This window comes from Crocuta crocuta, unplaced genomic scaffold (genome assembly GCF_008692635.1).
Source record: "Crocuta crocuta isolate KB4526 unplaced genomic scaffold, BGI_CrCroc_1.0 scaffold693, whole genome shotgun sequence".
Lineage (NCBI taxonomy): Eukaryota > Metazoa > Chordata > Mammalia > Carnivora > Hyaenidae > Crocuta > Crocuta crocuta.
Window position 1 is genome coordinate 154,689 of NW_027527545.1, and position 11,668 is coordinate 166,356.

Genomic DNA, 11,668 nt, shown 5'->3' on the forward strand with positions numbered 1-11,668 from the left:
ATGGCATCTACCTCAAAGGGTCACTGTGAGAAACTAACTTAAAATAAGATTCAAAGCTTAGGGTAGTATCTACTATCCATCAATGGTAAGCGCCATAGAATTACTTGCTATTATGGAAATGAACAGTTGACTATTCATCACTAGGGAGAAGGATGGCCACCATAAGAAGAACAGGAACAATTTGCTGGACGCATAAAATATCAAAAACTTCTCGTTTAATTTGACTGCTTCAATATATGTAACTTTAAGAATGGACAGGTTTACAAGATTTTATTCAGCAACCGGGTGGGAAAGTTTAATTTAACAGCTCTTCGGNCAGGAGGTGAGTAGGTCAGAAGGATGGAGCCCTTAGGAATGGGACTAGTGTCCTTATAAAAGACACCCCACGGAGTCCCTTGCTGTCTTTAGGCCACGTGAGGACACAGGACGAAGACGGCCATCTACGAACCACCCTCCCCAGACACCATATCTGCCCGCATTCTGATCTCGGACTCAAGCCTCCAGAACTATGAGAAGAAAGTTCTGCTGTTCATAAGCCGCCCAGCCTATGGTAGTTTTGTTACGCAGCCCGAACAGACGAAGACAGAGACCAAAACCTATAAACGTGTAGATTTTGAAACCCGGATAATATGCTCTATCTAGGGGACACATGCAGAATACAATATATTGGTTTCAACGACACAGGAAGCATTTATGAACACTGAGCACACGCTCAGCCTTAACAAACGCATCCCTTTCCGCCCCGGCCCCCTCCCCAAAACAGCAATGTCCTGTGCCACTAAGAAGCGCATCCTTCCTGCAAAACAGGACATTCAGAAACACGGAGTGCAGGGCAGCCGCACACAGACACCAGCGGGGGAGCGGCTGTGATTTCGCGGCTCTCCTCTGCCTGCAGCCTCTACCGTGGCCGTGGGGCGGCTCCGCGAGCCCGGGGCATCGGGTCTGTTTGCACACAGGGGTGGTTTTGACAGGCGACTAGCAGGATGTGCCAGATTGAGAACACAACAGGTGCCTAATGTTCGATAATAGAAAGACCACGTTTTCTGCTCACAGTGTCAGTAAATTAAAAGCAGACAACAAAAGGGCAACTAAAAAACAAACAAAACCCACACCCATACACATGCAGGAACTTTCCAGAACGACAGAAATGTTGTGTATCTTGAAAGGCGTGTTGGTTACACACACGTACGGGTGCACCTGTCCGAGTCCTCCCGCCGTACACCTAAGGTTTATGCGTTTCGCTCTGAGTAATCAGACCTCTGGAAAAACATACCCAGGTCCCGGGATTTTAAAATCTAATTACAGATGCCTCACGGGCCAAAGAATCAGTGATAACAGAAACGAAGACAATACTTAGATTTCAACCGAAAGGAAAATATTATCCATCGAAACGTGTGAGGTGACCCAGACGAGTGCCACGAGAGACCGTTTTAGCCTGGAACGTTTACAGTCGTAGAAAACTCGGAGGGCGCCCGGGTGGCCCGGTCGGCTGCGCGTCCGACTCTCGGTTTCGGCTCAAGGCACGACCCCGGGGGTGTGGGGCCGAGTCCCGCACCCGAGCGTGGAGCCTGCTTGAGGCTCTCGCCCTCCCTCTGCCCCTCCCCCGCTCTCACACGGGCACTCTCTCTAATAATTAAACAATAAAATACAATAAATAAAACTACAAGTCGAGCGTTAATCGGCAAGGGGCCCGGCGCGCGGCGGGGACAGCAGCAGAGGCAGGTGAACCCTCCTGTGCACGCTGAGCGCGGAGCTGTGCCTGAAGGCCTTGTCACACTGGCTGCACGCGTAGGGCCTCCCCGCCGCGTGCGTCCTCACGTGCACGACGAGGTGCGAGGACTGCCCGAAGGCGCGCCCGCACTCGCGGCACGCGTGCGGCTTCTCGCCCGTGTGCGTCCGGGCGTGCTTCCTGAGGGAGGAGGGCTCGCGGAAGGCGCGCCCGCACTCGCGGCACGCGTGCGGCTTCTCGCCCGTGTGCGTCCGCATGTGGCTCTTGAGCGTCGACAGGCGGCTCAGCACCTGGCCGCACGTGGCGCACGCGTAAAGCTTCTCGCCGGTGTGCGTCCTCCGGTGCACGCTCAGGTGCGTGCTCGTGCGGAAGGGCCTCCCGCACTGCTGACACTCGTACGGCTTCTCCCGCGTGTGGGTCCGCAGGTGCGTCTTCAGCGACGAGTGCTCCCGGAACGTGTTGCCGCACTGCGCGCAGCCGAAGGGCCTCTCCCCGCTGTGCGTCCTCGCGTGGCTGCGCAGAGACGACGGCTGCGTGAACGCCTTCCCGCAGTCCCGGCACTCGTAGGGCTTCTCGCCCGAGTGGTTTCTCTGGTGCAGGATCAGGTTGAAGTTCCTCGTGAAGCTCTTCCCGCACTGGGCGCACGCGAAGGGCTTCTCGCCCGCGTGCGTCCTCAGGTGGCGCCGCAGGTTCGAGGAGTACTTGAAGGCGCGGCGACACTCCGGGCATGCGAAGCCCTTCTCGGCGCTGTGGGTCCGCTCGTGCCGGACCAGGTCCGAGCTGTACCTGAAGGCCTTCTCACACTGGCCACACGCGAAGGCTTTGTCCCCACGGCGGGCTTTCGCGGGCACCGCGAGGCGGGCGGGCTGGAAGAAGGGCTCGGCGCTCTCTTGGCAGGCACGGGGGTCGCCTCCGGCGTGAGGCCCCTGGTACTGGAAAAGGGGTCCGAGGCCGGCAAGGGGTCTTCCGGGTGCGCCGCATTCATAGAGTGTTGGCGCCGTGTGAGGCTGCTCCTGCGGATGGAGGAAGACACGAAGACCTGAGGCTTTAGGACGCTGACAGCCGTTCTCCCCCGCGNCGCAGCGGAGGCGCATTCCTACAGCTGAAGCTTCTACCCTTCTAGTGCGTCTGGACCATTTCCACCCCGGCCCCCTTCGAGGGGATGCCCTCCACAGCGCACCGTCGTCGTCGTTACTTCCGTGAGCCTCTTAGAGGCAGAGTTTTGCCGAGTTAAGGGCAAATTAAGTCTTAAACTCTTGGTATCTGTTCGTTTATGAACGCGGTTGCTTGCAGGAACTCTGTGAAGACACATGCCTTGATCTACATGTAGCGTTTCCCCAATTCATGACCTTCACCGACCCTCTTCCAAGATACTGTGTTCGCCTGGGTGAGCACCACTCACCTTGAATCCATCTCCGTCTCTCTCTCTGGCCTCTTGAGCTGCTTTCCTTCCTTCCCCCCCCTCCTCCCCTCCCTCCCTCCCTCCCTCCCTTCCTTCATTTCTTTAAGATTTACTTATTTAAGCAATCTCTACACCCAACATGAGGCTCGAACTCACCACCTCAAGACCAAGCGTTGGACGCTCCTCCGCCTGGGCCAGCCAGGCAGCCCTGCTGTTTCTAACCTGCAGCGACCCCGGGCTCGTCCTACGAGGGGACCGGGACGGCTCCCGGAGCACCTTACCCTTTTCGTGCCAACAGATGGAATCCCTCCAAAAATCTCTTGGTTAGGAATTGAATCGTGGGGTGGAGGCTGCGGTTCTGAAATGAACAAGGAAGGAAAACGGTAAGTGCACAGAGAAGGAAGCTGTAGTACCAGGGCAGCCAGGACAACAGGCAGGGCCCGCGGGGAGTGTTTTTTTTTTTTCATACTGGTTCTAACTACGGGAAGGCAGTGGGGAGAGGAGGGCTGTATCAGAGTGCCCAGGAAATGCTGAGGCGTCTGGCTCTGTAAGCAGTTACGTAACCATGGCAACGAGGAATGGAAATGCCAGATAAGTTACTGGGAAAGGAGCCTGTGAAGGTGGAGGCCGAAACTGAAAGTGTCAGCAAGAACATATGGTGGGGAGGCACCGGATCAAACGTGCACACGATACGTCCACGGAAAACACACACAGGAGCGAATACACACGCGGAGGCGACCGGTGCGAGGGGGGGAGGGACAGACCGCCCTGTGAAACCAAAGGCAGGTATTCGAGATAAAAAGGAAAGGGGGTGGAGTCCAGCAGAGCAGCTCCGTCAAGGCCACCGAGAGTGTCTGCCCTCCTGACAGATGTGCACACCTCAAGCTCGTCTTGGGATCAGCGCTGGCGCTCGCCTGGTCTGCGTGCCGCTCACCTGGACAGTTTTCCGGGAAGACTCTTCTCTCCGTGGGCCGCCGCCCTTCTCCTTGCTCCCAATGGGAAAGCCAGCTGGGTGTGCCTAGCTGACCGCCTGCTCGTGGGAAAATATGCAGGGTGTGAGCCGGGCCTGCCATTAAACCGGGGCTGATATCCTGACATCTTTGGGGGACATGGGAGACGGGAAGAGCAAAATGAGCACCCCTACATTCTGACGGGCACGGCCAAGCTCTTCCACTAAGGGGCCAAAGCGCAAGCTCCGTCACTGGTCCCAAAGGACCGTGGGGTTCTCCGGTCCCCAAAAGCCAGGGCCTGACTGAGAGACACACTTGAAAAGCCCAGCCGCTTTTAACCATGGAGAAACAGAGAGCAGCAGAGAGACTTCCATTTCGACAAGGAAGCCGCTAGACCATAAGCCCCATGAGAGCAGGATTTGTCTGTTTTTTCACCTCTCGATTTCCCAAACCAGCACAATTCTGGGAACCCGCAGGGGCCGTGGGGGTGTGTAGATGAAGCCGCGGGGCTGGCCTTACCCACGGAGGCCAGGTTCCTATAGTTCTCCAGCATCACATCTCTGTACAGGCTTCTCTGGGCAGAGTCTAGAAACATCCATTCTTCTGGGGTGAACAACACAGTCACATCCTCGAAGGTGACTGGTTCCTGAAACACACGCCCGTCCCGGCTCAGCCAGGGGCCACCCCCACCGGTACCCAAGAAGCTGGCGAGGGCCCAGCCTGGGGAAGGAAGACGGCGCAGAGGATTCTCACTCGGGGCCCTGCGGCCTCTCGGAGTTCAGCCCCTGGCTCAGGCCCCAGAACCAGAACTCTCCTCCATCTATTCATTGGTCCCTGAGGGACAGTATCCAGAGGTGTGGCATCGAAGGACTTAGCCGTTTGCCTCCAGCCAGGAAGCCATGGCCGTTTTATCCCCTTCAGGCTCCCTTGGGCCCAGAGGCCTGAAATGCATGGCGAATGGCCACTATCTGCCCTGGAAAGCTGTGAGGACCGGCTGACCAGAACAGCTCACAGCCTCACTCAGCAGAACCCGGCACACCCCAGCAAGGGACGGTCTGAATGAAGCAGGGGGATCACTGCATGTGTCTCCCCCCCCCCCCCCCCCCCNCCCAGGGCCTAGAAGCCTGGATATCAGCCCTGTAGGGTCGGGAGCCTCCGGGCCAAGGGAAGCGGATAAGGGCCTCAGCAACAGGCATCTCCTACTCACCTGTGGACAGCGGCCCGGTATCCCAGGAACCACAGACTCCTCCTCCGTGCGCCCCTTCTGCACCCAGCCAGGGTCCCCGGCAAGCAGAGCTAAGGAGAGGGAGGCCGGGAGGCCCAGTGAGCACACCCGCAGGGCCCAGGGCTGCCCGCCCCAGCCGTGAGTGACCACAGGTGCACACACGCACGTACGACACACACACTTGTGTGCTTAGACGCATGTGTGCACACACCAGCACACACACGTGCATGCATTCACACACACACACACACACAGACACATATACACAAACACAAAACATACACATACAGACAAGTACACACCGCAGAAATGGACACACGGACACATGCAAACGCGCACAAATACGCACGTGTTTCTTCCATCCCAAATCTCTGGAGTTACAGACTCAACGCACCAACAGGCTCTGGAGTTTCGGGGGCGCCCCCACCGCCCCTGGAGTCAGCCCTGGGTCCGTATTTCCTCCCTAGCTGCTCAGCTCCACTCTGCGGGGCCGGCGGCACCCAGGACTCAGCACCAGCAGGGGCCAGAGAAGCGGCCACCACCCCACGCGTCTCCCCTGGAGAAGGAAGCCTCACCCCTTCCTGCCTTCAAACTGACCACACCCCTCCATCCAAACGAGCAGCACCTCTTCGCTCTGGCACCACTTTGCTTTGGCCGCGTTAAGGGTGAGCAAGTGACCTCCCCGACCAGCCCTGTCTCCCTGCACGCCCACCTCCCCCCGCCGCGGGACCTCTCCCCTTGGGAACTAATCCTGAACTGAAAAATAATGCATATCACGCAAAGAAAGAAAATTACTTGCATCTAATAATTTAAAAAAAAAAAAAAAAAAACCTGACCCACGTCCAGTCTCCGAGCCCATGTATTCCCTCCCTGGGGCTGTTGTAACCAAGCACCCCACAAACTGAGAGGCTTAAAACCGCAGATGCACCTTCCATCTCAGCTCTGGAGGCCAAAAGCCCAAGACAAAGGTGTCGGCAGGGCCGTGCTCCCTCCGAGACTCTGGGCAGAGTCCCTCCTCGCCTCCTCCTGGCTTCTGGCGGTGACTGTCCCGAGTCCTGGGTGCTCCCTGGCCTGCAGCTGCGTCCCTCCCATCTGTGCGTCTGTCACATGGATGTCCTCTCCCCTGCGTGTCCCTGTCTCCACCTGCTGTTTTTCTCTTGTTAAGAGGACGCCCGTCACATTGGGCCCCTGCGTCACGACCCCATCTTACCCTGCAGCTGCACAGACCCTGTTTCCAGGTAAGGTCCCAGTCCCGGTCACGGGTACCGGTCAGGACTTCAGTGTATCTGGGGGGTGGGGGGTGGGGGCACAGTTTAAGCCACAACAGTCTGCTTCCCCCTCCACACTGTTTCTGTCCCCCCACCGTGGGCAGCAAGTCCTCTGTCCAGGTCCAGGCCCCTAGGCTGACTCTCTCCCCTGAAGTCCACACCACCAGCTCGTGTCCCCACTCATCTGTCCTGGGGACTCCATGAGCTGGGGGGAGGGGGGTGCTGCCCCTCACCCCCAGCCCCACAGCCAGAGGACTGCCATCAGGCCTTGAACTTGCCCTGCTGGGTTTGGAGCTTGCTTGGGACCCATGATCCCTTCTTTCTCTCCCCTCGGGACAGGGAAGGAGGACCCTGTGTGTGTCCCACAGCATTGTGGGAGCACAGGACCTGTCTTCTCAGTTCACAGGTTCACAGATGAAGAACTCTGTCCCTGAGATGGACCACACCCGAGTCTCACTCATGCCTCATCTGGATGATTCATATGAGGACACAAGGGCTTTCCGAGCTGAGAAGATTTGGGACTTGGAGTTGATGCTGAAAGGGGTAAAAACTCTGGGGGTGTCGAGATCATCTGAGTGTACTTGGTATGTGGGGGGGACATGAATTTGGTCGTGGGGGGGCAGAAATCAGACCGTTATGGGTTAAATTGTGTTCCCCCCACCAAGGATTGCGAAGTCATAACCTCCCCAGTGCCTCAAAAGCGTGACCTTATTTGGAAACAGGGTCTTTGCAGGTGTGATCAGCTAAGGTGAAGTCACAGTGGAGTTGGGTGGGTCCCAACCCAACAGGACTGGTGTCCTAAGAAGGGGGGGAAGGCAGAAGCAGGGACACGAGGGGAGAAGGCCATGTGACCATGCAGGCGGAGACCGGAGCCATCTCTTTAGGCCCAGGGACCGGCAGCCGCCANGCGGCACAGCCCCGCCTGCACCCCGATTCTGGCCTCCAGAACCCTGAGAATTTCTGTTGTCTCATTCCCACCCTGCCCCCACACCCTGCTCCAAAAAGAATGTGCTCACCGCCTGATTCTCAAAGCCTGTTCTACCGGCACCCCTGATCTCAGGAAGTGGCATCCATGCCTCAGACAGGAAATCTCACCCCTCCCTGATGCTCTCCAGACCCCAACAATTAATCCAAAAAAAAAAAGAAAATCAGTGATGCCATCTCTACAGAGAGCACCCACCCCACTCCCTTTCCTCCTACTCCTGCCCCCGCTGCGGCTCGTGCACATCAGCTGTCCCTTCTGAGCCCACTGAGAGGTCACTCCCTCAGAGCGCCTCCCCGTCCCCGGCGTCCCCCACTTCTCTCTAGAAGGACCTTCCCCCTTTCCTCACAGCCCTCACCTATTTGTAATCACACAGTTACTTGCTCCCTCGGGTATGAGTTTTCTGCCACCCTCGTGGGACTGGAAGCTTCTGAAAGAAGAAGCCTGGGCCCCCTCTCCTTTAACCCCCCCAGGTCCCCAGTGCTCGGCTCATGAACACTCTGGACTGTCTGGTAAACGAAAGCATACGGGACTCACCAAATCGTCTCAACCCAACCTCCTGCACAGGCCTTAAACCACTGCACAATCCCTACTGTGTAGACAAGAGCTAACACCATGGGCCCGACTGGTGGCCCTTGGGAACATGGACCTCGAGAGGGTTCCGAGCACCTTAACTGGTAAGAAGGGCTTAAACTGCTTCCGCGAACGCTGTGGTTCAATGCTGACCCCCTGCTGTCCCTTCGGGGTCCTGGGACACGCGGACCGGAGTCAGGTACACTTCAGAGGCGGCGTCAGAGTGGGCCGGTGTGACCAGCCCCAAGGGAAAACCCATGCACTGAGCCTCTACTGAGCTTCCCTGGGAGACGTCACCTCCCGTGTGTGGTCAGGGCTTGCTGCAGGGGGTATTAAGCACGTCCTGGGTGACTCCTCTGAGAGGCCTCTGGAAGCCCGGGCCTGGACCCCTCCAGACTTCCCCCCGTGCGCCACCAGACTCAGCCCTGCGCCCCTTCGCTGTGATAAATCACCGCCAGGAGCACGGCCACAGGCCAAGGCCTAGGAGGCCTGGCAAATGGCCACAACTGGGCGTGGTCCCTGGGACCCCACCACACAGGCCAGGATTCATACTTCCAGGCCTGAACGTTCCAGAGCCCAACCCTCTCCAGTCAGCTTGCACCATGCTCCCTCCCCTTCCCTCTGCTCCCTCCACACAGCCTTTGGTGGGCCCCTGGGCACATCTGCCTCTGTGCCCCCCAAGGAATTTCCAGATGCCATTCCTAGGCCTGAAGTCCCCCCTGCGAACCTTCTCCAAATAGCCCAATGTCTGGCCAGGCTCAATGATACAGTAATCATTTATCAGGGTCTCAGCCCACCCTCGTCCCCCACGGGACACACAGCAGGCTGGCATCTTGGTCAGCTCTGCTGCATAACAAATACCACATATGGGGGAGGAGAGGGGCTTAAACAGTAGAAATTTATTTTCTGGGGCACCTGTGTGGCTCAGTCACATAAGCATCCTACTCTTGATTTCGGCTCTGGTCACAATCTCAAAGTTCATGAGTTTGAGCCCTGCATTGGGCTCCACAATGACAGTGCTTGGAATTCTCTCTCTTTCTCTCTCTCTGTCTCTTTCTCTCTCTCCTGTCCCTCCTATGCATTCTCTCAAATAAATAAACTTAAAAAAACACTCACTTCCTCACAGTTCTGGAGGTGGGTGCCAGTGTGGTTGGGTGCTGGTGAGAACAATCCTCTTGGCTTGTATACAACTGCCTTCTCGCTGTGTCCTCACACAGCAGAGAATGCTCTGGTGTCTCCTCTTCTTATAAAGACACCAGTTCTATGGGATTAGAGCTCGACCTTTATGACCTCAACGAATCTTGACCACCTCCTTAAAGGCCCAGTCTCCACCGTCACACGGGAGGGTAGGACTTCAGCATATGATCTCGGGGGGTCAGAGGCAGGGACCAGCCACAGCTTCAGGAGACGTTTTTGGCTGTCATGACTAGGACCTTTTATGGGCTTGTATCCCTCCAAAAATGCGTAAGATTAACACCCAGTACCCCAGAATATAACCGTATTTGGACATGAGGTCTTGAGAGGTAAGCAAACTAAAATGAGGTCAGTTGGGTGGGTCCTTGGAAGAAAAGAAAACCTGAACACAGACACAAAGAAAGAGAAAACTCAAGAAGACAACCACCTACAAGCCAAGGACTGATGCCCGGAACAGCTCACAGCCCTCAGATCTCAGACTTCTGGCTTCCAGAACCATGAGAAAACAAAGGTTTGCTCTCTGAGTCGCTCAGGCTGTGGTACTTTGCTATGGTGGCCCCGGCCAGCTAACACAGGACGTGCTACCGCCATCTAGTGGGTGGAGGCCCCACAACACGCAGAATGGCCCCACCACAGAGAATGAACTGGCCCTAAGTTGCGCAGCTGAGAACCCACGGTCTGACTTCAAATTTCCTGAAACCCCTTCCTGCCCTCAAGATAAAGTCCTTGTGTTACATGCTTCCATCATATCCCGGTCTTCACTGAAAAATTTGACCCCACGGGCCGACTGAGCTCAGGGGTCAATATTTTGTTTGAGACTGTCTCCCAGGGCCCATCTCACCACAGGGTGACCGACTAGAGCACTTCAAGAGTACTTTGAGAGCATGGAGTGTTCCAAGTACTTCAAGAATATTTCAAGAGCACAAGGTACTCTGAGTACCTTAAGAGTACTTCAAGGCAGACCTGGCCCAGGAAGCTTACCAAAACTACACAGAAGAGCAACACTTAAGAATCACTTCCTGTCAATGACATAACACAATTTCCAAATGCAAGACTAGATGCTATTGTTCATAAAGTTTATTATTCCCATTAGAAGGCAAGATGCAAGGAAACAAATGCCTTGAAATTAAAGCTAAGATATTATCTGTCTTCCAGAATTAATGAGTTAATTCTCCCCCTCCCCCCTTCTCAGGACATGTGCCTTGTCTCAATCCCATTTTTTATAAACTCAGTTAAAAAATGGTCCGTTGATAGTAAATCCGACTGTCAATTCAGCATCAACATAGTTGCGGAGTGAAGAATTTAACCTTGCCCAGAAAGAGGTCTGGACTTAGCCACAGCTTAAAGGAGGCTCCTCTTTCTTCAAAGAAAGATTAAAGGCCAAAAAAACAAAAACAAACAAACAAACAAAACACAGAAAGAATCCCAGCCCACAATCCTGAGGGAGTGCCTTTCCCCCTGAATACATAAAGAATGGGGACCTGACTTTATGTACCTTCCTTACAGGGCAGGGAAATACCTACTGTCGGAGGAAGTGAAGGCGGGAGACGCACATTCCCAGACAGGACACCACACAGCACAGGAGGGTAGAGGCCCCTGGGCCACGGGCTCTGCCCAGCGCTCACTCACCAGAACCCACGGCCATCCTCAGCTCAGGGAGACTCAGCGCAGGCGCCAGCATGCCAACCCTCTGAATGTGCACAGCCTCCTTCAGCGCCTAGACAGAGTGACAAGGACAGATTAGGGTCACACAGTCAATGGAGTCTGCTCGCCGCCCTTCGGCCTGACCGAATCTGCAAGACTGACCCTGCTCGGGGCCACACAATGATAAAATTGGGACATGCCCGATTTGGCTTGTCCAGATCAATCCCATTCATGAGGACAAACCTCATCCCTGGGATAGAATTTCAACTTCAGAATGGGAAGGAGAGGGGGCCAGGGTTGGGGGTGTGGCCTCATCAGCAGGGGAAATGCTGGGGCAAAGAAGGGTGTGAGTGACCAGCAAGCTGGGGGGTTGTGGGGGGACGTGGAGGTAGACCCGTGTACACGCGAAACAGTTAGTAAGTTATTCCCAGAAGGCAGCCCTGTTGTGAGCGAAAGGATGTGAACTCTCCGCGGGTGTCTGCTCTGCCTGGCATTTCGAAGGGATGTCTCTGGACTCTGTGTCCATGGTGGGGCCCAGTGGAAACAGGGGCCTGTAGGGAGCAGTTCCAGGGGCCCCAGAGAACTAACAGCAGCTCGGGGCAGGGTGGTGGCAGTGGGGACAGCAGGAGCAGTCAGAGGTAAGTTATACTTGGCGGGGAGGGGACTCTCAGGACTTAGTGGTGGATGGGAAGAAAATGTGG

The 11,668-nt window shown here is 55.9% G+C and overlaps 1 protein-coding gene across 2 annotated transcripts in view; it reads right to left on the reverse strand.

Moving 5' to 3' along the window:
* Positions 1-322: 322 nt before the first annotated feature.
* Positions 323-11,668, reverse strand: part of ZNF333 (zinc finger protein 333) — a 16,797-nt gene continuing 5,451 nt past the window's right edge. For both annotated transcript variants that reach the window (XM_077765327.1, XM_077765322.1), the window contains 6 exons: positions 10,953-11,040; positions 5,289-5,377; positions 4,601-4,727; positions 4,066-4,161; positions 3,413-3,489; positions 323-2,742 (listed from right to left, as the gene is read on the reverse strand). In XM_077765327.1, the coding sequence (XP_077621453.1) occupies positions 1,675-2,742; positions 3,413-3,489; positions 4,066-4,161; positions 4,601-4,727; positions 5,289-5,377; positions 10,953-11,040 (1,545 nt within the window). In that variant the 3' untranslated portion in view covers positions 323-1,674. The remainder of the gene's footprint in view (positions 2,743-3,412; positions 3,490-4,065; positions 4,162-4,600; positions 4,728-5,288; positions 5,378-10,952; positions 11,041-11,668) is intronic.